Below are 27,371 nucleotides of genomic sequence, written 5' to 3' on the forward strand. Positions count from 1 at the left end.
TTTGAATCCCTGCTCTGTTCTAGAGCCTCCAGCAAGCCTGCACCTCTCTCAGGACTCAGGTTTTGCCATCTATAAATTAAGGGGGGCTGTCTCGTAGAATTCTTTCTCACTTAAATCGAAATCCCACCATCCTTTACTTCTCACAAAAAGTCTCTGTGGGGATCTGGGCAGAGGGTAGGCTTCTCCATCAGGATGCCCAAAGGAGGGAGCTGCTGCCTTCAGAAAACAGAGACCCCGAAACCTACCCTCCGCCTTCATGTTCTACTGGGTAAGGTCCGAAGGCTGCATCCACTTCTCAGCTAAGGAGATGCATAGAACATGTCACTGTCTTCTCAACGTCCAAAGTCCATCACCCTTGTTTATGATTATGATTATTCTTCTCTTTATTATTATTATTATTAATTATTCTATTTATTATTCCGCCAGGGCTGTGATGTGACAATGTGACATGCCACATTGTCTCACATCAGCTAGAATAAGAGTATGCAGCATTGAAGTGGGTTCCCCCTCCCCTCCCCTTCTTTCTTCTTCTCTTTCCTGCTCTCTTTTTCTCTGTCTGTCTTTTCCGTCTCCAGTTCCCACCTGGGCATATGCTAGTGGCCCCCGAGATTTCTTCCTCTGCATTTTTATCTCTCTCCCTCTCTTCTGTCTGTTTCTCTCTCTCTCTTTCTCTCTCTCTTTGCCCCTCCCTATGTCTCTGTCTCTGTCCGTCTCTCTTTCTCGACCTATTTTGCATGATGTTTGTGATTCTGAAAGCTGCATCTATCGATGGAACCTTGTCAGATCTTCAAGAGGCTTTGTTAGGGTTTCTATACCCGAAAACCACAAAAATTTCATTAGAGTTTCTCATCTTTTCCTCTCGGTCCCCGGGTGAGGTTGGGGGGAAGGGTCAGGGCAGGTTCCCCTAAGATTGCCAGCACCTTCCCAGCAACAGGAGAGCCAGATGATCGACATCCTCGCGGCCAGCCTTTTCATTCACTCAACGCTGAGAGAGCAAACATAACCTTGTGATTCCTGCTTCCATTTCCCTCTTCACCTTGGCCAGGAAACCTTTGGTTCCCAGGGGCTCGGATGATGAACCTTCCCCATGCTGTGCACAAGAGCGCACACACACACACACACACACACACACCCCTTAAGCCACAAGTTCTTCAGGCCTCCCTGGAGGTATTAGTTTGAACTACATAGGCCCATAGACCAGGTCAGAAGTAGAGAGAGAATTAACATCACCCACACTCCAGAACCCAAGGAGAACTGTCTGTTTTAGGGAGAGGGAAGCCGGATCTGTCAGTAAAGATGAGAAACGACTGATAAATTTTTGTGTCACTATCTGTGCTGTGATGGGTCTACCCTTGATCAATGGAGCCCTGTTGCTATGAAATATCGCTTTGTGTCTATGATATATATATATATTGTTTGTGAAGTATATTATTTTGATATTATTATTTATTTGTGTTTAATTTTTGTTCCTTTAATTTTTTTTGTTTTGTTTTTTAAAAAACTCAAGGGGGGGAGGAAAGAGCCCATTTTGTATTGAAATTGTTTTCCCCTGTTTTTCTTTTTTTCTTTCCTTCTTTCTTTCTTTCTTTTCCTTTCTGTTCTTTTTTGTTTTGTTTTCCTGTTTCCTCCCCTTGTGCATTTGGCCCCACTCCCCCCGATCCCCAGTACGCCGCGTGGCCCCCCGTTTCTCCATCCTGCCTGTCAGCCACGAGATCATGCCTGGAGGCAACGTCAACATCACCTGTGTGGCCGTGGGCTCCCCCATGCCCTATGTCAAGTGGATGCAGGGGGCTGAGGACCTGACCCCCGAGGACGACATGCCTGTTGGGCGTAATGTCCTGGAGCTCACTGACGTCAAAGACTCGGCCAACTATACGTGCGTGGCCATGTCCAGCCTGGGCGTCATCGAGGCCGTGGCACAGATCACGGTGAAGTGTAAGTGGCCGGCGGGGCCCCCTCCAGACCAAAGTTAGCCCCTGGCCCGCTGTCCCCTTCCCCTTCAGCCTCAGCTTCTACGTACAAAAATGGTTGATTGGAAACCAAAAAAAGGCTCCTCCCTCTCTGGGGCCTCTGAGCTACTCCTCAGCAAGCTTAACCTAATTACTAAGTGGCCCAGCCTCCCCTCCCTCCCTCCACTCACTCTGGCCAGCCTGGAAAGCCCTCAGAATCCTTTTCAACTTATTAAGTGTGTATTAAGCACCTACTGGGTGCTACAAGCAGCCCAATGGCTTAAATAAGGTTGCCGCCCTCACTGCGGTTTTAGTCATTTGAGCCTCGGGCTTAGTTACCCATTCTGCCATGGATGCTCTCAGAGGAGCCAGGCACAGAAGGCTGGGTAAGGACTGATGGAAGGGGAAAGAGAAAGCCCCCGAAAGGTAGAAAATCAGGTGGAGGGAAGTCAAGGATTGGGACACAGAGCGGGACAGCAGCACAGGCGGGCCTGAAAGCAGGGCCCGGGGACAGAGCGGGAAGGCAGCAGCAGCAGGCAGGCCTGAAAGCAGGGCCCGGGGACAGAGCGGGAAGGCAGCACAGGCGGGCCTGAAAGCAGAGCCGGGGGACAGAGCGGAGTGGCAGCAGTAACAGACGGGCCTGAAAGCAGGGCCGGGGGACAGAGCGGGACGGCAGCAGCAGGCGGGCCTGAAAGCAGGGCCGGGGATAGAGCGGGGCGGCAGCAGTAACAGGCAGACCTGAAAGCAGGGCCGGGGGACAGAGCGGGATGGTAGCAGTAACAGGCGGGCCTGAAAGCAGGGCCAGGGACAGAGCGGGAAGGCAGCATAAGCGGGCCTGAAAGCAGAGCCCGGGACAGAGCAGGACAGCAACAGTAACAGGCGGGCCTGAAAGCAGGGCCGGGGACTGAGTGGGACGGCAACAGTAACAGGCAGGCCTGAAAGCAGGGCCCGGGACAGAGCGGGACGGCAACAGTAACAGGCGGGCCTGAAAGCAGGGCCGGGGACAGAGCGGGGCGGCAGCAGCAGGCGGGCCTGAAAGCAGGGCCCAGGGACTGAGTGGGACAGCAGCACAGGCGGGCCTGAAAGCAGGGCCCGGGACGGCAACAGTAACAGGCGGGCCTGAAAGCAGGGCCCGGGGACTGAGTGGGACGGCAGCACAGGTGGGCCTGAAAGCAGGGCCCGGCGACTGAGTGGGACAGCAGCACAGGCGGGCCTGAAAGCAGGGCCCAGGGACTGAGTGGGACAGCAGCACAGGCGGGCCTGAAAGCAGGGCCCAGGGACTGAGTGGGACAGCAGCACAGGCGGGCCTGAAAGCAGGGCCCGGGACAGAGCGGGACGGCAACAGTAACAGGCGGGCCTGAAAGCAGGGCCCGGGGACTGAGTGGGACGGCAGCACAGGTGGGCCTGAAAGCAGGGCCCAGGGACAGAGTGGGACAGCAGCAGCAGGTGCGCCTGAAAGCAGGGCTGGGGCTGGCTCACAGAGGAGGCTCTTTGGGGCAGGAGAGGGCCATCATCAGGTGTCGCTCTTTTCTGGGCCCCCCGTGCTTTGCACAGAGTGGACATAGGCCAGGCTGGTTGACTGATTGATCTCTCCTGCCCCCCAGCCCTCCCCAAGGCCCCCGGAACCCCAGTAGTGACTGAGAACACAGCCACCAGCATCACCATCACCTGGGACTCAGGCAACCCCGACCCCGTGTCCTATTATGTCATTGAGTACAAGTCCAAGAGCCAGGATGGCCCTTACCAGATCAAGGAGGACATCACTACGACCCGCTACAGCATCGGGGGCCTCAGCCCCAACTCAGAGTACGAGATCTGGGTGTCGGCCGTCAACACCATCGGGCAGGGCCCCCCCAGTGAGTCGGTGGTGACCCGCACCGGGGAACAGGCCCCCGCCAGCGCGCCGCGCAACGTGCAGGGCCGCATGCTCAGCGCCACCACCATGATCATCCAGTGGGAGGAGCCCGTTGAGCCCAACGGCCTGATCCGGGGCTACCGGGTCTACTACACCATGGAGCCCGACCACCCTGTGGGGAATTGGCAGAAGCACAACGTGGATGACAGCCTCCTGACTACTGTGGGAAGTCTGCTGGAGGACGAGACCTACACCGTCCGAGTCCTGGCCTTCACCTCCGTGGGGGATGGACCCCTCTCGGACCCCATCCAGGTCAAAACACAGCAAGGAGGTAAGTTGCCAGCCAGAGCGTTGCACCCCTGCATGGGCTCCTTCCTCCCATCATCCCCAATGGGACAGCCCGCATCCGGATCTGGAGCCATATCTGGGCGCAGATCGCACTTAGCCAGCCTGGGAGCTGTGCCCTCTTGGACAAGAGCCCTCCATAAGATGAGAGGCCACCCGAGGGGTCCGGGGACAGTTTGGGTGGGGGCCTTCCCTCCATTCTTGTCTTTTTTCTCATCTCCCTCACCTTCTAATCATCCCTGACTTGCTAGTGCCCGGACAGCCCATGAACTTCCGGGCAGAAGCTAAGTCCGAGACCAGCATCAGCCTGACCTGGAGCGCCCCCCGGCAAGAGAGTATAGTGATGTATGAGCTGCTCTACCGGGAAGGAGACCATGGCAAAGAGGTAGACCCCCCTGAAAGGTGGGGGGCTGGGGGGTGGGAGAAGTGAAGGGGGCTGCTCAGCCTGCTGCCAGTGCCAGGTCAAGCTGCAGGGACGTCGCTGTGGCGAATCCGACCCCTTAGAGCTAGCTCCCCAGGCCTTCACTCTCACTCTTTGTCTCCTTCCTCTCCTCTCTCCTCTCTCTCCCCTTTCTTTCTCTTTTCTTACTCTTTCTCATTCACTCTTTCCTTTTCTTCCTCTCTTCCATTTCTTCCTTTTTCTCTTTCATTCTCTCCCTTTTCTTCCTCTCTCCTTCCTTCCCCTTTCTCTCTTCCTCTCCCTTTTTCTTTTCCCCTCTCCCATCTTCATTACTTCCTCCCTCCTTCTCTACCTCTCTCTCCCCCTCTTCCTCCTTCTCTTCTTTCCCCTTTCCTTTCTCCTTCTCCATCCCTCTCCTTTTTTCTCCCCCTTTCTCTTTTCTTGACCTCCTTATCCCTCTCCTTTCTCCCTGATCTTTCCTTCCTTATTTTTCCCTCTCCTCATCTCCTTCCTTCCTCTCCATTCTCCCATCCTCCCCCTTCCCTTATCTCCCTATGCCCTCTGTAATTCTAGGTAGGGAAAAACTTTGGCCCCACAACCTGGTTCGTGGTGGAGGACCTGAAGCCCAATACGGAGTACACCTTCCGCCTGGCAGCCCGCTCCGCACAAGGCCTGGGGGCCTTCACCTCGGAGGTCAGGCAGCGCACTCTCCAGTCTAGTAGGTGTCTCTCCTGTCCCGGCCCTACTGTGAGGGAGGGGAGCCAGGCAGGGCCCCCCTCCCAGTCCCACTCTACCCACCCCACCCCCAAGCTCACGGGGAGAGGAGGAAGGACGGACCAGTCGTCAAAGCCAGAGGGTAGCGCACAGAGTGGGCTGGGGGGAGGGCGTCACAGCAGAGGCCCCCTATATCCTTGCTCTCTAAGTCCCCGCTCCATCTAGCTCCTGAGCCTGGAAACATGGTGAACATTCTCCCATCGACAGATGGCATGGGAATCGCTACACCCAGCTCTGATTTCCCTTTCCCATTCCCTTAGCAAGCCCCTTGTTTGGGGGGGCTTTATTTTTCCCATCTGCAAAATGGGAGACGGTGAAGGGGGGTGTCGGGAAGAAGTTGGGCTTGCCCCAACTGGTCTGAGTCTCCTCTATTTCTGTGGCTCTGAGATGCGTCCCAAGGGAGGGTGGGACCGACACGGAATGGAGCCCCGTAGCCCTGGGACTTGGCGGGGCTGGCCCCTGGTCCTCCTGTTGCCACTAAGGGATTTAGAAGCCTGAGGCAGCCCAGGGTCAAGGAGCCGTCCCTGGGTTTGAAGTCTCTGACTTGCCATTGCTTGTTAGCAGCTGTTTAGTTAGCTGGGCTCCGGCCAGAGCCAATGTCTGGGGAGGGGGCCCAGCTTCCAGTGGGGGCAGTCCAGCTATTTAGTTTAATGGATTGTGGGCCACAGTCTTGTATCCAGTACCACCTTACTCCCTCCTCCTCCCATCTCCCCTCAGCCCATGGGGCAACATTGTAGGCCCTGGGCAACAAGCCCTGGCCACAGCCCTGCTCTCTGCTGGGACCCGGCTCCATAACCCCTCGGTGGGGGCACACCAGGCAGGACTGTCCACGAGCATTAACTCAGCAGCCGTTGTGTACCGGGCTCTGCCACTCTAGCAGCATTTATTGAGCCTGAGGTTTGCAAAACATTGTCTGTGCGGTCTCGGCGGGTCCCCAAACAGCCCTGTGAGGCGGTGTTCTCGGAGTCCCCGCTTCACAGATGATCTGCCCAGGTTCGCACAGCACACTCCCACAAACGAAACAGTCCCTGGTCTCCAGAAGCTTGCAGTGCAGGAGACCCTCCCACCCATACACAGAGTAGTTTAGGAAGAGAGAGATTGGGACCTCAGGAGGCTGGTGTGCTTTAGTGCCAAGGGTGCACGGGGAGGGGGCCCGGAGAGAGAGAGCAAAACCCCACTTCCCCGCCGGGGAGGGGGAGCTCGGGACTCAGTCTCCAGACAGTTGCAGAGCTTGGGACAGCCCGGGTCGGTGCAGGCTCTCAGCCGCTTCCCCTCTGCGCCTGTCCCAACCAGAGCCGGCCTCAGGGGCTGGGGCAGAGGCCACGGAGCCCCAGGAGTCTGGGAGAGGCCGGCTGCAGCTCCCTAAAGCTGGGAGCCAAGCAGGGATGGTCCCGAGGAGCCTCTGGGCACCTGCTCCAGGGCTTGGGCCAGTTCTGCAGATGCGCCTGCTGGCTCCTTGGCTGGCCGGCCAGTGCAGAAGCCGCGGGGGTGAGTCCCCAGTTCAGATCCGGTCTAGGTAATCCCTCGCTGTGTGGGTCTGGCCAAATCACTGAGCTTCAGAGAGCAATAAAAGCACCCCTCCTGAGGCTGTTCTGAGATCCAAGTGAGACAGTGCCCACAAGGCCCTTTGCTGGCAGTAAAGCGTTGTGCGAATGCTAGCCGTCCTCCTGCCACTGCCACATTGTGGACCCTCTTGGGCCCTCTCCCCGCTCCTCCCCCTCCATCTGCCTCCGCCCCCACACTGGCTTCCTGCTCCCCACCCCTCGCTCAGCCCTGACACCCCAGCTTGGCAGAGGGCGGGGCTATCCCTCCTAAGCCGTCCTCTCCCGCCTTCCCCCAATCTCTCCGTCGCACAGTTTGACTCCCCCCCTTTCCTTCGTTAAATCCATTAAACTAAAGGTAAAGTATCTCCTGTCTTTCTGGAATTTTTAAACCCTTCAAGTACCAGAGACACACCTGTAGTCACCAGCGCCGACCTCCGGGGCCCGGGTCCGCACCTGCAGGGCTGGGGCCTTAGGCTGACCAGGCTGTCCCAGGCTGAGTCGTTGCAGGGGGGGCCAGGGAAGCAGTGAGGGGTCCGTCCGTCAGCGCCCGGCTCAGGGAGCCCAGAGGAGTTGGAGCCGCTGGCGCCCGGTGTCGGGGGCGCTCCAGGCGCCCAGTGTCGGGGGGCGCTCCAGGCTTGTTCTCCAGCCCCATGGCCCCGAGATGGGGTTTCCTTCCCTCTCCTCCCCTGTCTCCTCCCCTCCCCCTTCTCCCCCAGCCGATTCCTGGAGCCTCATAGGATGCGCCGAGTCTATGGTACTTAAAGGTTTAAAAACGTGGTTCCGTCCGAGGTCAGTAAGGGCCATCCTTGTGGCTTGGGCAGTCAACTTTGAACCTGTAAAAGATGCATTTCAGGTGAGTACGGGCTGGGCTCAAGCAGATTCACAAATACAGCTCACCCTGCGTGCACCCCCTCTCCACGCCCTCCCTGGGCAAGTGGGGATTCAGGCCCCGTGGGCTCTTCTAGGATCCCCCCAGGGGACAGCAGGTGCAATAGAAGGAAACATCCAGCTTCCACCCCCAGCCTGCCACTTCCTAGCGGAGTGAGAACTGGGTTCAGTACTGCCTGCATGGCCCCAAGCATCTCATTTCCCCTACCTACCCTCTACAAGGAAGGGGCTACCAGATCTTTGATGCTACAGTTTTAAGCAGGCCCCTTCCTTTCTGAGCCTCAATTTCCCCATTTGTAAAATGAGGGGAGTTGTACAACATGGCTCTTAAGTCCCTTGTCTGACTCTGACCTTGAGCAAGCCCCTTCTCTTCTCTCTGAGCCTCGGTCTCCCCATCTGTAAAAGGTGAGGGACTGTGCTAGATGTCTCCTGCCAATCTTAAAGTCCTAGGAAACGCAGAAATAGCCTGTCTGCGTCAGGGCGCTGGCCACCGAGCCCCAGCAGGCCCATTCCCCAGCAGTCGCGCAGGTTGGGCTGGGTTGTGAAGGAAACTGGCAATGCCCTGAGCTCCCCCAGGAAGTAGCTTCAGCCTGCTTGGCCCTCGGGGTCCATTTCTGAGCAGCTAACTAGCCGCAGGGAGGGAGGAAGACCCCCTTTCTCCTTCCCTTCCTCCCCAGCCCCACCCTGCCGCAATACCCCGTGATTAGCAGGCGGAGGCCAGGACCTAGCAGAAGGCCCTGCTTTCTGGGTTGGGGGATGAGGCTGGGCCCTCCCGGATCAGAGCGGGTGAGTGAGTGGGTCCAAGGAAAGGCCACAGTGAGTCTGAGGACAGGAAAGCCAGGCATGTCACAGTGGGGCTGAGCCCCCTTAGGCTCGGATGGCAAGGGTAGGTTGAGGCCAGACCTTCTCTGCAGTGGGTTTCTGAAAAAAAAAAAAAAAACACAAACCAAAAATCGACAGCCTCCACCCTTCCCCAGACATGGGAGGACCCCACGCTGGTACCTGCGCTCCCACGGAGCCAGAGAGGTGGGCTGTCTGGAAGGCTGGGGCTTGTCGCCCTGGCAGGCCCCTTCCTCTCTCTGTCCTGGAGCAGGTGTAAAATAGGCGGTCCCAAGCTCTCCTCACACTCCAATGGCTAGGCTCACAGACGTGATGGGCAGAAGCTCCCCCTCCCCCAGCACTCCCCAAGGGAATAATGGTGTCTCAAAGCTCCAAGGGACCGCCTCTCCATCCCTCCACTTGTGAGGGGTCACAGACTCCTGAGGATGGGGAGCTCACCACCTGCCAAGGCAGCCCGTTCCCCTGGGAAGTTCTCCTTATAGGAAGCTTCCTTTCCCTGTGTAGACAGCAAGCTTCTATCCCGCTTTTCCCTCACCATGCCCCATTCTGGGCCAAGCCCAGGGCCTGTGTTCCCCGTGGGGCCTTTCACACACTCATCTCCGGGTTCCCGGTGCCCAGCAGAGATAGTGAAGCTCGGCCCCAAGCAGAGCTCAGCCTAGAGCCATGTGGCCTCCAGAGACCCATCACGAGCCCGGTCTGGCCTCCTAGCTCAGTTTCTGTCCTTCCCTCGTAAGAAAGTCTGTATAAATTAGCAGTTGAAGAGTGGAAGGTACGTACCCAGACTGGGAGTTTTCTGGAAGGCGCTCGTTCTATCTGTCCGTCTTTCTTTCTTTATTACAATTATGATTATTATTATTGCCATTGTCTGTTTTATTATGATTTGGTTTTTTTTTCCTCTTTTTAGCTCAATCCTTCATTTCCTCAAACACTTTGGTTTGTTTCCATCTGCCACAGTTCCTTAAATTTGTTCTTAAGTTTCTTTGGTTGCTTTTGGTTGGGATTACTAGCCAGGAGTTTGGGGAGATAGAAGAAGAATCCTAGATTTTTTACTCTGATCAAATCTGGATAAAAAAAAAAAATCCTCTACTTCTAAATGTGTCCTTCTAGGCAAAGTGAAAGAAGGGTTCTAAATGTCCTGCTTCAGGCAGCACTGAGGAAGGGTTCTAGATATCTAGCTTCAAACAAAGTTAGGAAATCCTAAGAGATATCTTGCTTCAAGGGAGACAGAGAAAGCAGTCTAGGTGTCTTGCTGCAAGCAAATCTCTAAAGGTATCTCACTTTGCTAAGATCTGGGGAAGATCCTCCCTTTGGTGCTACTTAAATAAACGTGGCATTCCTTGCGAGGATGACAAAGATTTCTAAGTGAAGCTTGGAAAAGATTCTAGATGCCTCAAAATACGTAAGGCTGGGAAGGAATTCCAAGTATCCTATTCCAGGCAAAAGTAGAGAAGGAATCTTGATAGGCATCGCCCTCCTGATAAAACAGGGCTTTCTACTAAGTCACTTCCAACAAGGTTGGAGAAGGGTCCTAGACCCTTGCTGAAGACAAAACTTAAAGAGTTTTAAGTGACTTATTCCAAGCAAGACTTGAAAGGAGTATTAGTTGACTCATTCCAGAAAAAATTCTAGATGTATTGCTCCAGGGGAAGCTAGAAGTTTAGGTTGACTCATTTTTGTGAAGAGTTCTGAGCATATATCATTTCAGCAAAACCGTGAAAGCATTTGGGGGTATTTTACCCTAGACAAAGCTAATGAAATAATTCTAAAATTCTTCATCTGAAGCTGGAAAAGGATTCTGAATATCTCACTCCAATTAAGACTAGAGGAGCTTTCTAAGTAATGGGGTTAGAGATTCCAGGTATATATCACCTAGTTCCTCAGATTGAAGAAGAGTTCTAGATATGTCATTCCAGAAGCCTTTATCCAAACAAAATTGAAAAAGTTTACAGCACCTCTTTGTAAGAGACATGGGGAAATATCTTAAGTATCTTGTTCTAGGCAAGACTGGAAAAGCCAAAATACCTTTTACATTAGGTTAAGGGAAGTTCTAAGCATTTCACCATATGCAAGACTTGAAATTGGGTTCTAAGTGTCTTGCTCCCAGGAAACCAGAGAAAGAAGATTCATAGCTGGGTATCTTGAACCAGACAAAAACGTGGAGAATTCTAGATTTCTCACTTCATGTGAGGACTTGGAAGGTTATTGGAAGGTATTTCATTCCACGTGAGCCCAAAAGAAGTTAGAGGTCTTTCTTTGGGTGAGACTGGGGGTGGTGCCCCGAAGTCTCACTCCAGATGGGCTAGAGAAAGGTTCTGGACATCTTCTTCCATCTGAGGTTCTCAGTCAGTTCCTCCAAAGGCTCCAGGTCTAAGATGGGAGACAACAGGAGTCCTTTTGACTAACTCAGAGACATTTCCCTTGTGTCCCCTCCTTGGACCTTTATTTCTCCAGGAGGAAGGCTCTGTCTGTTCTGCCTTTCCCAGGCCCTCAGGGCCCAGAACCTGGAGTTCTTCCTCTAGAGGGAGACAAAACTCTTGGCTAGCATCCCCTTGTCTCTGCCAGATTTCGGTTTGGCCCCTTGGGCAGGGCCAGTGTCATTTCTGACGCTCCACCCAGGGTCCATTCCACTGCATCTGGGCTTTTCATTTCAGAGCTGAGTTTGTTTATTTTGTTCCACACGCATTTTATTTCTTTTTGGGTTTGTTTTATTTCTGTTTGTTTTGTTATCATCTTCTTTTTTTTTTTTATCTTTCCCATCTTTTGTTTCCCCCTTCCCTTGCCCCCTCCTTCCCTCCCTCCCCTTCCCCCCCACAATTCTCCCCCTTCAATAGAACCGTCCGCCCCCCCTCAAGACGTAAAATGCGTCAGCACCAGATCCACGGCCATTCTGGTAAGTTGGCGCCCGCCGCCCGCCGAGAGCCAAAATGGTGACCTAGCGGGCTACAGCGTGCGCTACCGAGCCCTGGACTCTGAGGACCCGCACCCCCGGGAGGTGAAGCAGATCCCCCCCAGCACCACACAGATCCTCCTGGAGTCCCTGGAGAAGTGGACTGAGTACCGCATCACCGCGGTGGCCCACACGGCCGTGGGACCAGGGCCCGAGAGCTCGCCCATCATCATCCGCACCGACGAAGACGGTGAGCATCCCCCTGGGGCCCGGGGGGCGGGGGGAGGGGGCGGCTGCTGTGCCCTGCTGCCCCTCGGGAGACCCAGCCAGGGTCAGGGCCTTTCTCCCAGCAGGCACCCACCCACTGCCACAGGGGGAAACCAGAATGTAAGTAACTGGGGATGGGCAGGCCCGAGGGGCCGAGCTCCAGCCCATCTCTGAAGGCCTGGGCTTGCAGAATGACCCGAGCAGCCAGCTCCCCTCCGCCCCTGTCTCCCCCACCCCCACCCGATATGTGTTTCAACTGATCTAGATGAGCAGGCCCCTCTCTAGGCCCCACTTTTCCCCTCGGTAAAGGGGGTTGGGCCAGTCCCTTTTACATAATAACTTCATATTATGCCTCCTATAATCCCCTGACAGTCTGGGACTCGGGAAGAGTCCCACATGGAGAGCGAAAAGGCCAGAGCGCTCCCTGGCTTGCCTGTCTGCCCCCTCTCTGGGCCTCAGTTTCCCAGTCTGTCAGATTGGTTCAGTAGCAGTGCCTGCCCTGCCTTCCCCCAGACTGATGGCTCCGGGGAGAGGGTGCAGAGGGCGGGCGGGGCTTAGCCAGTTTCCCCCCAAGACCAGACTGCCCCGCGGGCATCCTTGATGCTCCAGAGGACCCTGCCGCGGGTCCCCTGGCCTGAGAGGGTCCCTTCCTGAGGCTGACTGGGACAAACCGGGCCCCTTCAGGGAAGCCCTGGCCGCCTCCTGTGGCCTGGAATCCGCCCCTCCCCCCGAGCTCCGGCCTGTGGAGGCCAGAGCTTAGTGTAGCTCCAGAGCCTCGGCCTTTCCCGGGCAGAAGGAGGCCCCACCGCGGGCTCTGGGGGGCTCCTGTCGCTCTGCCCCCTCCGAGGGTGCCGCCACGGGCCGGGCAGGGCCAGCTGGGGGGAGGGGGGTTCAGCCCCGCCCTGCCCTCCCCCGAGCCGCGGTGAAGGCCACGCCCTCGGAGGCTCCCAGCAGGTGGCGGCCCGGGGTTGGGCCGGTGTTAACCGCGGACTCCGCCCCCCTCCCCTCCCCCCTCCCTTGTCTCCCTGTGCCTCTAGTGCCCAGTGCGCCCCCTCGGAAGGTGGAGGTGGAGGTGCTGAACTCCACAGCCATCAAAGTGCTGTGGCGCTCGCCTGTCCCCAGCCGGCAGCACGGACAGATCCGAGGTTACCAGGTCCACTACGTCCGCATGGAGAACGGCGAGGCTAAGGGACTGCCCCAGATCAAAGACGTCATGCTGGCCGATGCCCAGGTGGGTGGGCGGGGACACGCCCCAGACCCCGCCCCCGGCCCCGCCCCGAGCCGGCCTGCTCTGGGTCTCCGGGTCTGTGGGCTCCGCTCTCTCGCCTCCTCCCCCGGCCTCGGCCCCGCCTCCTGCTGGGGGCCTCTGTCGCCTCCCTCTGCTCCTCGCCCCTCTGGCCGCCCTGCCTTCTTGTTCTCACCTTCACTCCTCTCTCCTTCTCTGCCCAGTGGGAAACAGATGATACCGCTGAATACGTGAGTACCGCCGCCTCCTGGTGCCATCCCCGCCTGCCGTGCCGTGCCCCCTCCCCTGCACGCTCCTCGCACGCCTCCCGCCCCACCCCGCACCCGGCAGGGCTTCCTCCCCCACCGGACAGGGTGTAGTCCCGAGGGCGCCAGGCGGCCACAGGGGCTTCAGGGTCTCCCGCGCTGTGGTGAGGAGAGGGGTTTGGGGACGGAACACCTAGGTGGAGCCCCAGCTCTTTCCCCCTCTTACTGTGGGCAAGGTGCTGGCCTTCCACAAATGCATTTTCCTCTTCTGTGAAATGGGGCGCTGGGCTCACCAAGGGGCTCTGAGGGCTGCGGTCCAGGCTCTAAGGGCCCTCCCAGCTCTGACATCCTGGGTTCTAAGGGCCCTCCCAGCTCTGACATCCTGGGTTCTAAGGGCCCTCCCAGCTCTGATATTCTGTGTTCTAAGGGCCCTCCCAGCTCTGACCTCCTGGGTTCTAAGGGCCCTCCCAGCTCTGACCTCCTGGGTTCTAAGGGCCCTCCCAGCTCTGACATCCCAGGTTCTAAGGGCCCTCCCAGCCCTGACCTCCTGAGTTCTAAGGGCCCTCCCAGCTCTGACAGCCTGAATTCTATGTTCTAAGATTCCTTCTCATTCTGACTTCTGAAGACTTGGGGTCCCATGGTCCTAATCCTGTGCTAGGAAGACTGGGGAAAGAGGAAGATAATGCTATCTTTGCTCCTGGGATGCTGGGCCCCACCACTTTGAGGCAGGCGGGGTGCCCATTTTGGAGAGGGACACTGAGGACCAGGGAGAAGGGTGTGTCTTAGCAATAGCTTGCGGTACTCTGGAACGTGAGTTCTTTCCTCCCAGTCCTCTCTGGGGTGATATGGAGTGCTGCATCCAACTTACACATAGGAAAACAGAGGCTTGGGTCCTGCTCAGCCTCCTGGCCTGTGCTGGAAGGCAGGCTTCCTTCCTCTAGTCCAACTGCCTTCCCCAATGGTGGGAGAAGCCCCAGGCTCAGCCCCAAGAATGTCATCATGCAGTTAAGGAGACAAGTCTCTCCTGCCAGCAAGATCCCACCTCAGGATCAGGGTTCAGATCCAGATCCTCCCCTTTATTACCTGTGTATTTGGATCATATTACTCCTTTTTTCCCCTCAGTGGATAGAGCACTGGGCATGAACAGACCCAAGTTCAAATGCCTCCTCAGACACTTACCTGATCACTGTGGGCAAATCAAGCCTCAGTTTCCACTTCTGTAGAATGAGGCCGATAATAGGACCTCCATGAGAGAGATGATTGCCAGGCACTGTACAAGTCCCAAAGTATTCTGTGAATGTTAGCCACTGACATCCTTGTTATTATCATTACCTAGCTCTCAGACAACTCTGGTCTCCACTCCCATTGCCCAGACCTTTGCTCACAAGCCAGGAAGTGTGACACGACCACCCTGGCCAGAGAGGCAGCTCACGTCACTGCCCCAGACTACGGGTTTCCAAAATCTTCCAGTGCCTGAATTTTAGGATGGTGGGATTTGAAACTGACAGGATGCTCTGAGATCATCTTGTGTAGTTACTTCCCTTCTCCCTCTCCCCATCGTTTTCCAGGTGAAGCCGAAGCTCCCCCACCCCCACCCCCCAGCATCTTGTTATAACTAGAGAAGCTGAGCCCGTGGTCAGGCTGGGAGCTGAGCTTTGGAGTCCAGCCCAGCATCCCTACAACACCATGTCTCATGTGGTCCTTTGGGGTCAGAAGGCAGGAAGGACCCCAGAGTGGGAGGCAGGAAACCTGGGTTCTAATCCTCGCCTAGCCACTGACCACAAACGGGCCTCTTGCCTTGTCTGGGCCTCAGCCCCCTCATCTGAACAATAAACCATTGGTCCGGATGCCATCTCTAGCCCGTCTCACCCCCAGGGTAGCAGAGTCCTGGCTGGGAAAGGGCCTCAGCAGTTAGAAAACTTCCTGGGCGCAGGGTGCCGGGAGGTCAGCCCCTCGCCCTCACTGCCGCAGGCTCTCTTCCTGCCAAAGGTTCAAGTCCTAAGGCATTCCGGCTCTGACACGCTCCATTTCTTGTGAACTTGGAACTGGTTCAACCCCCTTTCCTCCAGTGGGGAAAACCAGACCCCTGGGGGTAGGCCCTCAGTCACATCCTCACATCCTCAATGCTAATTTCTTTTGCTCAGAAAGAACCCCCACCCAGGCCTTGTGGCCAGGATACTTTTCTCCCAGTTAATAGCTGGAAAGGTCCTTAGGCTATGGGTTGCTCTGGTGGGAGAGAAAAGAGAGGGGCAAGATGTTGCATGACTAGGGGGCCGGAGGAGGAGGAAGCCCAGCCCTTTGAGACTCTGGGGGGAATCCCTGCCGTGTGTGCTGTTCCCTGCCCCTCATCTCATGCAATCCCCATCTCCCATGTTTGATATAAGGCAGACATCCTCAAACTGAGAGAGCTCAGGCCAGCTCCAGAAATACCCACATGTCCATAACCCCTGAGCACGTGGCCTGGATGTGTGTGTGTGTGTACAAGAGGGCATCTGAATGTGTGCACTCAGGCTGCTGGAGTCCAGGGGTCCCTGACAGCAACTGGTTGGCCCAGTTATGTACATAACCAGGTCTAGTTATTCTGGCTATACACATGACTAGTTATTCTAGTTAGTTTTTCTAGTTGCCTAGAACACTGAGAGGTTAATGACTTTCCCAGGATTACTCGGCCATCAAGACTAGACTTACATCGGGCCTTTTTGTTTCCAACACCAGCTCCACCATGCTATACTTCTTCTCCATTATCCTCATCATTTTGATTATTCCTAGAGGAGACAGTATTTGAGCTGGACTTTGAAAGATGTAGTGTTCTGATAGGTAGAGATGGAAAAGAGATAATTCTAGACCAAGCAGACAGTGTGAGCAATGGCAAGAAAGGAAAGGAATTTGTGGGGACAGTGATTTTTTTTTTAAATCTTGCTATACTGTAACTTAGGACACAGACCAGAAAGCAGGACTTGGGGTAGATGTGGCTGCAGAAGTGGGGTAGGGGCAGATAGCCAGCTGAGAAAACGGAGCTTTAGCCTGTGGGCAATTGGAAGCCATTGAAGGCAGCTGGTAGGATCAGTTATATTGATGCAAAGTGAGAAGCTTTTGGTGTCAGTATGGAAGAGAGAGATTTCCTGGGCGAGTGAGAGAGATTCAGAGGATAGTTTGTAAGAAAGAAAGATATTTGGAAAATCTGCTGCAGGAAAAAAAATTTTAGAGGGTCTCTCTGAAGCCAGATAGTCCCTCTGGGGCCTGAGCCAGAATAATTCCCTTCTGTAACTTAATTGGCAAGTAGGGGAGTGAGGGTGGTAATCCAGTCTTTGCCTGAAGATCTCCAGGGAGAGTAGACCCATTCTACTTTGGGACAGCTCTTTTAGGAAGTTTCTTCTCCTCTCCAGCCCACACTGGCCCCTTTGTCTGCCATGCCCTGTCCTCTGGAGCCATTGGAACAAAGTTAATCTCCCTTCCAAGTGGTGGCCCTTGAGATTTCTGAGCATATCCTGACCAGCTTCTCCAAGTTAAACCATCACTATTTCCTCCAACTCGGATGTTGACTGAGCACAGTCTTCCAGCAGAATGCAGGCTCCTTATGGCTGGGCCTTTTGTTGTATTGCCTGCGTTGCCTAGCCCTGGGTCCTATATGTCAGAGGTCATTGTTGGTTGAACTGAGTTCTTGGGGGATGTTGAGGGCAGAGTACGAGACCATTATCTCTTTAGGTCAAATGCCTCTTTTTACACCTCCTCTGGCTGCCATATCACACTGGGGACTCATTGAGCTAGTTGTCCACTAAAGCTCTCCTTCTTCCCCGCCAGTCTTGTCAGAAGAACTGCCATGTCCTTCTCACCTTTCATGTATAAAACTGATTTTTGTCTTGAACCCACGTTAAAAGCTGTCAGTTTCATATTACTATATTGGACCCACATTTCTAGTCCATCAAGTTCTTTTGTGACCCTGATACTGTCATCCAGTCCTTCTGCTTGCCCTCCTCGCTTTGTAGAACCTACAATTTAACAAGCACGTGATCTGTATCTTTATCCAAACTCACAAGGTCACAAACAGATACCTGAGGCAGTACACTAGACAACTGTCTTCAAGCTATTGAACTGTTAATGACCAATCTTTGGGGCCAGTCATTCAGCCAGTTCTGAATCTACCTAATCATGTTACATGAGCCAGCCCATCTTGCTCTACACAAGCATGGCATTAAAGAGTCAAGTGACTTGCTAAAATCTAGGTAAACTCTGTATATGGCATTCCCTTGACTTACCAGTCTACTGACCTCACCAAAAAAAAAAAAAAAAAAAAAAAGAAGTTCACTGGCATGGACTAGTTTAATGAACCTGCTGAATCTGTAAGAATCAGAGTTGTCCCCGGGGAAATGGGTTGCCTGAGGTGGTAGGGGATTCTCTGGCTGGAAGTCTTCAACCAAAGGCTGGGTAGCATCTCATCAGATGTGTTGTAGAAGAAGGAGACCTTTGTTCAGAGATGGTTGTGACTGCATGACCTCCCTCGATGTTCCCTGTGATCACTGCTTCCCTTTCTACAGTCATTGGCCATGCCTTTAACAACATACTCTAGAGTTTGCCAGTCCCATTCTCTTCCCTTCTTTGAAAATCAGGGCAAGATTTGCTCTTTTTTGCCTTGTATTACCTTCACTTTTTCTCCACGAGTGTCTTTTAAAAATTATCTTAAGTGACCCCATCAGCCACATCAAGCATTCCTTTCAGTATTCAGGAGTGCAGTTCCTCTGCAACTGGTGGCTCCATTTATGTTGAATATCAAACTCGCTGGAAGCCATTTTTGTTCTGTGCTGTATAGACTAAAGATCATTTTCCTTGTCAGAGATAAACAGAAGCAAATTATGAGATCATTAGCTCTGCCTTCTTGTATATTTGTTATCATGGTCCAGCAATTCCGTGATTCCTTTGCCCCCCTCTCTTCCACAATATAGCTTTGTCTTCCTTAGTTTTCTTTACCAGCTTCAATAATCCAGAGATTTATCATGGCAAGAATAGGCTATATACTTTGTTGTTCATCCTCTTGTTTGCCCTTGCTTCTATCTTCTATTATTATTTTTATTTTTAATTTCATATAGTACTTTTTTAAATTTAATTTTCAAGTCTCTGTTCTTCCCCACCCAACTTTCTCCTCTTCCCTCATGTTGAGAAAGCAAAATAAAAAAAAAAAATCTTGTTACAAACATGGAGAGTCAAACCAAATAAATTCCTCTATTGGCCATGTTACCCTCCAAAACATGTTTGCTTCTGCACTTTGAATCTCTCATCTGTCTGTTTGAAAATTGGCAGCATTTGTAATCAAACCGTGGTGGCTTATTTACATGCATCTTTTAGATCTAAGTTGCTGAGTTTCTTGTATATCTATACAGATCTCTTTTTGTTATAATTTTTTTTTTACAAGACATAATGCATGGGTAATTTTTCAGCATTGACCCTTGCAAAACCTTCTGTTCCAACTTTTCCCCTCCTTCCTCCCACCCTCTCCCTCAGATGGCAGGTTGACCAATACAGACCTCCTTAAACAACCTCTCTCCTGCCCCCTTACAGGACATTTTTCAATTTGATTTCAACTTAATCAATATAGAACCATAAGTGTTCCAGAATTTCAGAAGGTGGTGAGAGAAGACAGGGGACTTTTCAACAGTTCTATCTAGCAATAAGGCCTGAAAGAAATTGTGTTCTGATAGATTATAGCCATTTCAAAAAGTGGTGATAGAAAACAGAGCTAGAAGGAGGACCCTCTCTTGTTCTAGCCGGCAATAGAAGCTGCATTCCCTTTTCTCTGGGAAATAAGGAAAAAGTAGAAATGTATCTTTCTACATTTAAAAAAAAAAGCACTAACAAAATAAAAGAATTATTGGGCCAAAAAAAAAAAAGAGAGAGAGAGAGAGACCAGTTTTTGAATCAACAAACTTTGCACTTAAGGAAAGAGTACTGCATTTGTGTGTTTAAATTTTGACATCCTGAAAATTTTATTTTTTTTAAACCTACTTAAAAGATTACTTCTATATAAGAAAATTATCCCCTAAAAAAAGGAACGTATTAAAAATAGATCCTTGCCCTCTCTTCCTCCTCATTGTTTCCTTTTTTTTTTTTAATTCTTGAAAGCTTTCAATCTACTCAGGCCAACTTGGCTTGTAGAATTTCACTCCTTGCAGTCCACCTGCCGATTCACCCTCTCAAAACCTGGAGTCCATGGGCCTGAGGTTTCGGCCTTCCTCACCTTCCCTAGCTTCCTCCTAAGGCAGGGCTCCCTCACGCTTATCATTCCCACCCTGTACGCCACTGCCATCTTCTCGGTATGAATAGAGAATGTATGACAGCAACTTCCCTCGCTAGGGACTCCCCCTTCTGAAGAATGAAATGATCCTTAATGCAGGCAAAGAAGCCACGAGCTGCCACGATTCGAGCAGAGAATCCCGGCAGACGCCTGAATGACAGGCCCGCTTCCCCGCTCTGCGGTGCCTTCTGCACGGGCCCGCCGCCATTTGCCAGGCTTCTCATCTCTGGTCTCTCTGCCCAAGCGCTGTGTAGCATTCACCAGCATCACACGTGTATCTGCCACCCTCTGGCCTGGCCCAAGTGACCCCGCCACCCTTCCCCGCTCCGCCTCCCGCTGCTCCTCCCAGACTAGGTCTTCTCCTGCCCAGGGCCACGGTGCCTTTCTCTTTCCCTGCCTATCACTCTTGAATCAGGGAGCCGCTTTCCCTAGCCCCAATTCGGGAGCGGGAGCCTTCGGTCCTTACGAGCGGCTGGGCCGTGGGAGTGAGGCGGCCACGTGGGAGACGGGCCGGTTGGGAGAGTACAGGAGCGGCCGCCCAAAGCGTGGGTGCGGGCAGGCCCTTTGCCTTTTGTGCCCGCACAGCCCTCAGAACACAGGCGCTTGTGCCCACTGACTGGTTTATTGAGAGAGGACAGATGGGCAGGAAGGGGAGTCTGAAGGGCAAGTCCATGAGACGGATCTGGGGTGTGGGAGCTGGAGCTGCAGAGGAGACCTGCACAGCCTCTGGGAGCGGCCATTAGAGAAGGGCGTGCACAGATGTCTGCATGTTACACAGGAAGGGTCCCCTCCCCTCCTCCCCCCGCGTGCCCCCGGTCTGGGTTAGGGCCGGACGGATGTCCGGGGGTGTCACGGGTGCTCCTCCCCAGCCGCCGCTGACGCCTCCCTCTCTCCCTGGTTCTTCCCTCAACAGGAGATGGTCATCGACAAGCTGCAGCCTGAGACCTCGTACTCTGTCACGGTGGCAGCGTACACTATGAAAGGGGATGGTGCACGCAGCAAACCCAAGCTGGTGGTGACCAAGGGGACAGGTGAGGGGCCCACGCGGGAGGTGGAGGGCGACGGGGAAGGAGGCTGGTTGGGGAGGCAGAGGAGGGGCCGGGGACGTCTGCATAAGGAAGTGTTAGATCCGAGAACGGAGGAGCAGGGGACCCTGGCCAAAGTACTCAGGGAGGAGGAGCAGCTCCTGAGGAGCTTCCTGGAGGAGGTGGGCCCTGAAGAACCTGGAGCACATGAGGAGTCATCAGAGCAGGGTCGAGATGCTGAGGTGTGGGAGGGAGGACCTCAGCCAAGCTGCAACAGGGGGGACATATGGGGAGGGGGGCCTGGGCAAGTGGAGCTGGAGGAATGTGGAGGAGAGCCTGAAATGCTGCATCCTCCAGGCAGTGGGGAGCCAGGGAAGATGCTTGAGCAGGTGAGGGAATGAAGAAATCTTCTGGCTGGGAGTGGTACTTAATCAGGAATCCTGTGCAAGAGGGGTTAGATGGGGAGAGACAAGAGGGGGAATGACTGGGAAGAGTCTTTTGCAATAATGGGGACATTCTGGAACTAATGAAAGGAGAAAGGGGCCGGGGCTGTTCCCCAGGACCAGCCCTGCTCCTCATCTTAGAGAGAGTGAGCTTGGGCCATCGGGTGGAGCCGCTAGGAGAATGTTAAACTACAAGCTGTCAGGACCTTAGAGAGCACTAAGGGCAGCCTGGTTACGGGGCAGGTGCCCAGCAACAGTCAGTGGCCAAGTCCGGCCGGAAACCCGAACCCTCTGCCTCGGGGTCCGACATTCGTTCCCCCACAGAGCTGTTCTACATTCCTACTCCTATTACAGGCTGGAAACCAAGTCATCGAGCCAGGCTATTTCCTCCAAAGCCCCCAGAATCCCCCCACATTGGTCTCCCCAGCCGCCCTCGGGCCCTCTCTCTGCCAGACCCGGGCGTGCTCTCCCCAAGGAGAGGCGGGGCTGGCGGCGCCCTTCATTTACATTCTCTAACAGACCCCGTTTTCTTCCTTCGTGTCCAAAGCAATTGGGAAATAAAACACTCCCCCGCCCCCCAGTTGTGCTGGTTGTGCCAACAGTCTGGCCGGCCCAGCTGGTTACGGGAGCACTTAGGACAGCTCTCCTCCCCACCCCACCCCACCCCCAGAGGGAACAACAGTGCTCCTCTCCAAGGCAGCGCTGCGCTTCCCAGGAAGGAGTCCCGGGGGGGGGGGTCCCCAGCAGCCAGGCCCGGGGCTGGCTCCCCAGCTCCGGGCTCTGCCTCCCCAGCCCTTCCCGGGGCTCACAGCCGCCAGTCCAGTTCTGGGCTCCGTTCCTCAGATCAGGGCCTTGGGAAATGTGAGACTCCGTTTCTCCACCGAGAAAATGGGGTCTCCTGCCTCCTGCCGCCGACCTTCCCAGACTGATGGGAGCCACGTCTCTTCTCCCTCCTTTGTCCTGTCTTTCAGTCCTGGGCAAGCCCAGCCTCTCCATACACCAGAGCCTGGACAACAGCTTGCAGGTGCGCTGGGAGCCAGCCCCGGGGTCCGAGGGCCAGGTCCTGGGCTACCGGCTGCAGTTTGGCCGGAAGGACGTGTCCCCCTTAGCCACCCTGGAGTTCCCGGCCTCGGAGGACCAATACACAGCCACCAGCATCCACAAGGGGGCCACGTACGTGTTCAGACTGGCTGCCAAGAGCCGGGCGGGCTTCGGGGAGGAGGCGGCCCAGGAGCTCAGCATCCCCGAGGACGTGCCGCAGGGCTACCCGCACATCCTGGAGGCCGGCAACGTGTCGGCCGCCTCGGTGCAGTTCCGCTGGCTGCCCCCCGTGCCGGCCGAGAGGAACGGGGCCATCGTCAAGTACACCGTGGCCTTCCGCGAGGCCGGCTCGGCGGGGCCGCCCGTGGAGACGGAGCTTCCCGCGTCCCCGGAGAACTCGTTCACCCTGCACGGCCTCAAGCCCAACACAGCCTATGATGTTAAAATCCGGGCCCACACGAGCCAGGGCCCCGGGCCCTACAGCCCCACTGTCCGCTATCGGACGTTCCTCCCGGACCAAGGTAGGACTTAGCACTTCTCCTGCCCTCCTCTCTGGCCGGGGCTGGCGTTGGAAGCCGCGAGCGGCCCAGCCGCCCCCCGGCCCCGACAGCAGCTGAAGACCTCCTTCTTCCTCCTCTCCCCCCCTCCCCCAGCCCACCTTGCTCAGGTAAGTCCGCTGGTTTCTGGTGTTTTCCTTCCTTCTCGACGATGCTCTCGGAGCCGAGTTCAGACACGCCCGGCGGCACCAGGCGGGGCCAGGCCCCGACAGGTGGGAAGCGCCTTTTTCTACGCGCTCTGTGCTGCGGGGGGCAGCGCCTCGCCTCCCCGTGCCCTCTGTCTGCCCCTCCCTCTGCTCCCCCTCTTCTCCCCGCCAACGCCGTTCAGCCCGGGCCTCCGGGACTAGGTAGAGAGGGCCCAGCCGGGTAGGCAGGAAGCAGGATGGCTAGAAGCGCGAGTCGGCGCAGGACGAGCAGGCGACAGGGGACGACTGGGCTTCCTTCTCTCCCCAAGGCCACGGCCCCGCCACCCCCAGCCCCTCCTCCCCGGCCTTCACTGGGCTCTCTTCTCTCTCCCTGTCTCTCCCTGCCCTCCCGCCTGCCCTGGCTCCTCCCGTGACGGTGCAGTCTCCCCCAAGAACTTCAAGGTGAAGATGGTGATGAAGACCTCGGTCTTGCTGAGCTGGGAGTTCCCTGAGAACTATAATTCCCACACCCCGTACAAGGTGAGTCCCCCCTTTCCTTCCCCAGGTGCACGTGCCGGGGAATGGGCGCGTGCTCGCTGGCCCAGCACCCCCTCTTTGTCAGGAGGGAAGGCAGCTCACTGGTGCTCAGGGCTGCGCCTCCAAAAGGAGGGCCTGGAGAGCAGAGCTTGGCCCCCTCCCCACAGCGGGGAGCCCCCGGGTCTTTGGGCCCTGGTGGTGGGGGAGGGAAGCTCGCAGCTCTCAGGAGGGGGCTCACGGGGGAGGCCCCGGTCAGGCTGTTCCTGAGCCCGCCTCCCTCCCCACGCCCAGATCCAGTACAACGGGCTCAACATCGACGTGGACGGCCGCACCACCAAGAAGCTCATCACCAACCTCAAGCCGAGCACCTTCTACAACTTTGTGCTGACCAACCGCGGGAACAGCATGGGCGGCCTGCAGCAGACCGTCACCGCCTGGACGGCCTTCAACATGCTGAGCTCCAAACCCGCCATCGCCCACAAGCCGGAGGCCGACGGCCGGGTGCTGGTGCAGCTCCCCGACGGCCAGAGCCCCGTGCCCGTCCAGTACGTTGCCGTCCCCCCCAAACGGAGCCGCCCTCACCAGGAAGGCCCAGGCCCCCCAGGGTACTCCCTGCATCTCACCCCCCCACACCAGGAGTCAGGCGGGCTCAGACCGAGGCTGGGACCCCAGGTGCCCCCAGGCTCTCTCTGAGGGGGCCTTCACTGCTTCTCACTCCCCCCAGGAGCTACTTCATTGTGGTGGTGCCCTTACGGAAGACTCGGGGGGGCCAGTTCCTGAATCCCCCAGCAAGCCCCGAGGACATGGACCTCGAAGAGGTGAGGGAGAACCCTTGGGGCGAGGGGCCTGGGGGTCCCGCAGGCAGGTGGGGAGGGCCTCTGGGAGGAGGCAGCAGAGGCCTGGGAGTCAGCGCCCATTCGCACTCCTCCCTAGCTGATCCAGGACATCTCACGGTTGCACCGGAGGAGCCTACGCCATTCCCGCCAGCTGGACTCCCCCAAGCCCTACATTGCTGCCCGCTTCTACTCCCTGCCCTCCCGCTTCGAACTGGGGGACCAGAGACATTACAGCGGCTTTGACAACAAAGGCCTCGAAGCCGGCCAGAGATACGTCTTCTTCGTCCTGGCGGTGCTGCAGAAGACAGAGCCCGTGAGCCTCTCCTGAGCTCACCCTCTCCCCTCCTTCTCCCCCTCCCTGCTCCCCGGTCCCCTTTCTGGGGTCAGAGGGCTGTAGCCAGATCTGGCCCCAGACACTTCCTGGCCATGTGATCTGACCTCTGTCTGCCTCCATTTACTCAGCTGTAAAGTGGGGACAGTAATAGCGCCCAACTCCCATGACTGTGGTGAGGATCAAGTGAGATAATAATTGTAGAGTACTCGGCACAGTGCCCGTTCCCTGGTGAAAGCTGTGGGAGTGTTGGCCACCATTATTAGGACCTGCGTCTCCCTTTCCCCAGATGGATCCCGGGGCCTGCTCTGTAGCTTAGGAAGGGCGTCAGTGGCCTTCTGCAGCCCTTGTGGAAAGAGCCCCCCAAGCCCTTGCTGAGTGACCCCGCAGAGCTTTCTGTCTTACCTATGGAGAGAATACTTCAGGACTGTTCTTTCTGCCTGCAAAGCTCTGAGACTTGTCCTGAGAAATGCTCTGCGCCCACGGCTCCCTTTGGGGGGGGCTTTCCCCCATCTCCTCGTATTACTCCAGAGATAGAGGGGAAAAGACCACCACCTTCTGTTTGTACCAGCCTTTCCCAGGGGCCTGGCCATTGAACTAGCTTGAGACAGCCTAGAAAAGCAACTAAGGTGTAGTTGAAAGAGCACTGAACTGGAAGTCTGGAGGCCAGGGTTCAAACTCCAGCCTAACTGGGAAGCCAGATTAAGTTCCTGAAGCCTCAGAGTCCCCATCTGTAAAATGGGTTTATCTCTATCTTCCTGGTCTTATTGTTGAAAAAAAGAAAGTAAGCCTAAAAGCCCCCTCAAAATGAGAGCTACCATTATCTTCTTCACCCCCTTCTGAGGGACTATAACTCTGTTTCACAGATGAGCGGACTGAATGTCACAGAGAGGGGATTTGTCAAGGGGGTCCTGGTCCTATCATTTTAGTGATCCCAGGGCCGAGAAGCCCTGGCAAGGAGGGGGATGGAGGTGAACAAGAGGGGAAGGGGGTGGGCAGGAAGGCTGACCTCTGCTGCTTTACCCCTGCAGACCTTCGCGGCCAGCCCTTTCTCCGACCCCATCCAGCTGGACAATCCTGACCCGCAGCCTATCATCGATGGGGAGGAGGGCCTCATCTGGGTCATTGGGCCCGTTCTGGCCGTAGTCTTCATCATCTGCATCGTCATCGCCATCCTGCTCTATAAGAAGTAAGTCCCCTCGCTCAGCTGCTCCCCGGGAGGGCCACGGGGCCGGGCCCAGGAAGCCTGACCTCGGGCTCATTGGGTGACCAGGAAAACTGGGCCACAGGTTTCCTGTCTGGAAGTTGAGTGGGCCCCCCTGGACAATCCAGAACCACTTCCAGTTCCAAAAGGCAGACCTTGGCAGGGAAGAGAGGGAAGAAGTAAGCCGAGGCCCTGCCTTTAGACAGGGTCCAGATGGCAGCAACCCTGACCCTCACGGAAAGGCCTCCTGCTCAGAGGCTGAGGAGAGCATGGCCGCGGGGCTGAGGAACGTGTCTGTGTGCCGGAGGCTAGGGAAGCGGGACCAGAGCTGGGCCCCAAAGGGGAGCGGGAGGTCCATCTCTTAAACACCCGAGGCCCTGTCCTGTGGAGAGGGACAAGAATTTCCCTCCTTGGCCTCCCAGGTCAGCACCAGGGACAGTAGGATGTGGATGGAAGTTAGCAAGAGGAATATTAGCTCCCCGTGAGGAAGAAACCCCTAACGCCCAGCGGGGCAGGTGTGGAAGCCACGGACTCCTCAGGCAGAAGCTAGCTGACCCATTTAGGGGAGATGTGAGGGCGAAGATTCAGGCGGGCACTGGGCTTCGGGGCCCTGAGGGTTCGGGCAGCTCCAAGTCCTGCCGATTCCATGAGACGGAAAAAGGCGGGCCTAGGCTTCGGGGTTCCCCATGTGGTTTGGGAAATAAGGTCATGGCCAGAAAACAAGAAGAGGTCTGTGGAGGACGAGACCCCGGATTCTCATCTGGTCACTGTGGGAGGTGTCCACAAGAGGGAGGGATCTCTGCAAGCTGGTGGGTGACGGGGACTAAGCCCGGCCAGGAAGGATGAGAACGGGGGAGTTTGATTGTAAGCCTTCAGGAGAGCACAGGATTCATATCAGGAGGGCCCCATTTGGGACTGGGCACATTGGAGGGACAAACAGCCATTTTTGGCCCGGGATCTTCCTGCCCGGCCTCTTGGCCATCTGACATCCAGCCTGCCCCTCCCCTCTCTTCCTAACCACGTCTCTTTTCCCCTCTACTTGCTGCTTCTTGGAAAAGCAAACCTGATAGGTAAGAGCCAGACCCCACTTCCGCCCTGAGGCCTCCTTTCTGGATTGCAGACAAGGGGAGCACTCTCCTGGGGAACAGCTGGGAGGGGGGAATGAATGTGGTCTCCCTCCCCGGGCTGCCCTGTGATGATGAGCCGCCATTCTTGGTGTCCCCTGGGCTTCATGGGGCAATAGGAGCTAGCCGACTATCCCCTCCTTCCCAGCCTGGGTCAGCCCCTTCGGAATATGCCCCAAGGCAGGAAAAGAAGGGCGAGCTGGGGCCGGGAGGGCTGGCTTCCGGTCCCGGGCGCACTGGGAGGCTGGGACTAACTTGCCGGCGGCAGCCCGCCCTCTCTAATCCTGGCTTCCATGATACCCCCCCCCAGTTTCCCCATCTGTACGTCAGTGATAACGTTAGCAGCGTCTCAGGGAGTGAGGGGGACTGGATTGTAGCGCCGGGCCTTATTGTCCAGATGCCCCCGCCCCCACGCGCCCTCTGACGGCAAGGGGAGGAATGGCAGGATCTGCGCCCGGCCCGCCCTGAAGGCTGGCCTGGGCTGTGACGGAGCCGCCATTCCCAGCCGCGCAGGCGCCACAGGCCTGAATGCGCGCACCCTCCCGATGACGGGGTCACGTGGCCGCCACGTGGCCAGACCCGTGACTGGAGCCGGTGCCGCTCACGAGGTCTCATTTCCCTG

The 27,371-nt window shown here is 55.9% G+C and overlaps 1 protein-coding gene across 14 annotated transcripts in view; it reads left to right on the plus strand.

Moving 5' to 3' along the window:
• Positions 1 to 27,371, plus strand: part of PTPRS (protein tyrosine phosphatase receptor type S) — a 197,821-nt gene that overhangs the window by 145,246 nt on the left and 25,204 nt on the right. For 7 of the 14 annotated variants that reach the window (XM_051971819.1, XM_051971817.1, XM_051971820.1 and 4 more), the window contains 14 exons: positions 1,666 to 1,935; positions 3,554 to 4,135; positions 4,401 to 4,534; positions 5,123 to 5,267; positions 11,427 to 11,732; positions 12,787 to 12,980; positions 13,199 to 13,225; positions 20,440 to 20,557; positions 21,966 to 22,556; positions 23,160 to 23,257; positions 23,546 to 23,799; positions 23,979 to 24,072; positions 24,188 to 24,403; positions 25,453 to 25,610. In XM_051971819.1, coding sequence (XP_051827779.1) covers positions 1,666 to 1,935; positions 3,554 to 4,135; positions 4,401 to 4,534; positions 5,123 to 5,267; positions 11,427 to 11,732; positions 12,787 to 12,980; positions 13,199 to 13,225; positions 20,440 to 20,557; positions 21,966 to 22,556; positions 23,160 to 23,257; positions 23,546 to 23,799; positions 23,979 to 24,072; positions 24,188 to 24,403; positions 25,453 to 25,610 — 3,187 coding nt within the window. The remainder of the gene's footprint in view (positions 1 to 1,665; positions 1,936 to 3,553; positions 4,136 to 4,400; positions 4,535 to 5,122; positions 5,268 to 11,426; positions 11,733 to 12,786; positions 12,981 to 13,198; positions 13,226 to 20,439; positions 20,558 to 21,965; positions 22,557 to 23,159; positions 23,258 to 23,545; positions 23,800 to 23,978; positions 24,073 to 24,187; positions 24,404 to 25,452; positions 25,611 to 27,371) is intronic. The other 7 variants (XM_051971826.1, XM_051971830.1, XM_051971827.1 and 4 more) reach the window with 2 other exon arrangements.

Source organism: Antechinus flavipes, chromosome 1 (genome assembly GCF_016432865.1).
Source record: "Antechinus flavipes isolate AdamAnt ecotype Samford, QLD, Australia chromosome 1, AdamAnt_v2, whole genome shotgun sequence".
NCBI lineage: Eukaryota > Metazoa > Chordata > Mammalia > Dasyuromorphia > Dasyuridae > Antechinus > Antechinus flavipes.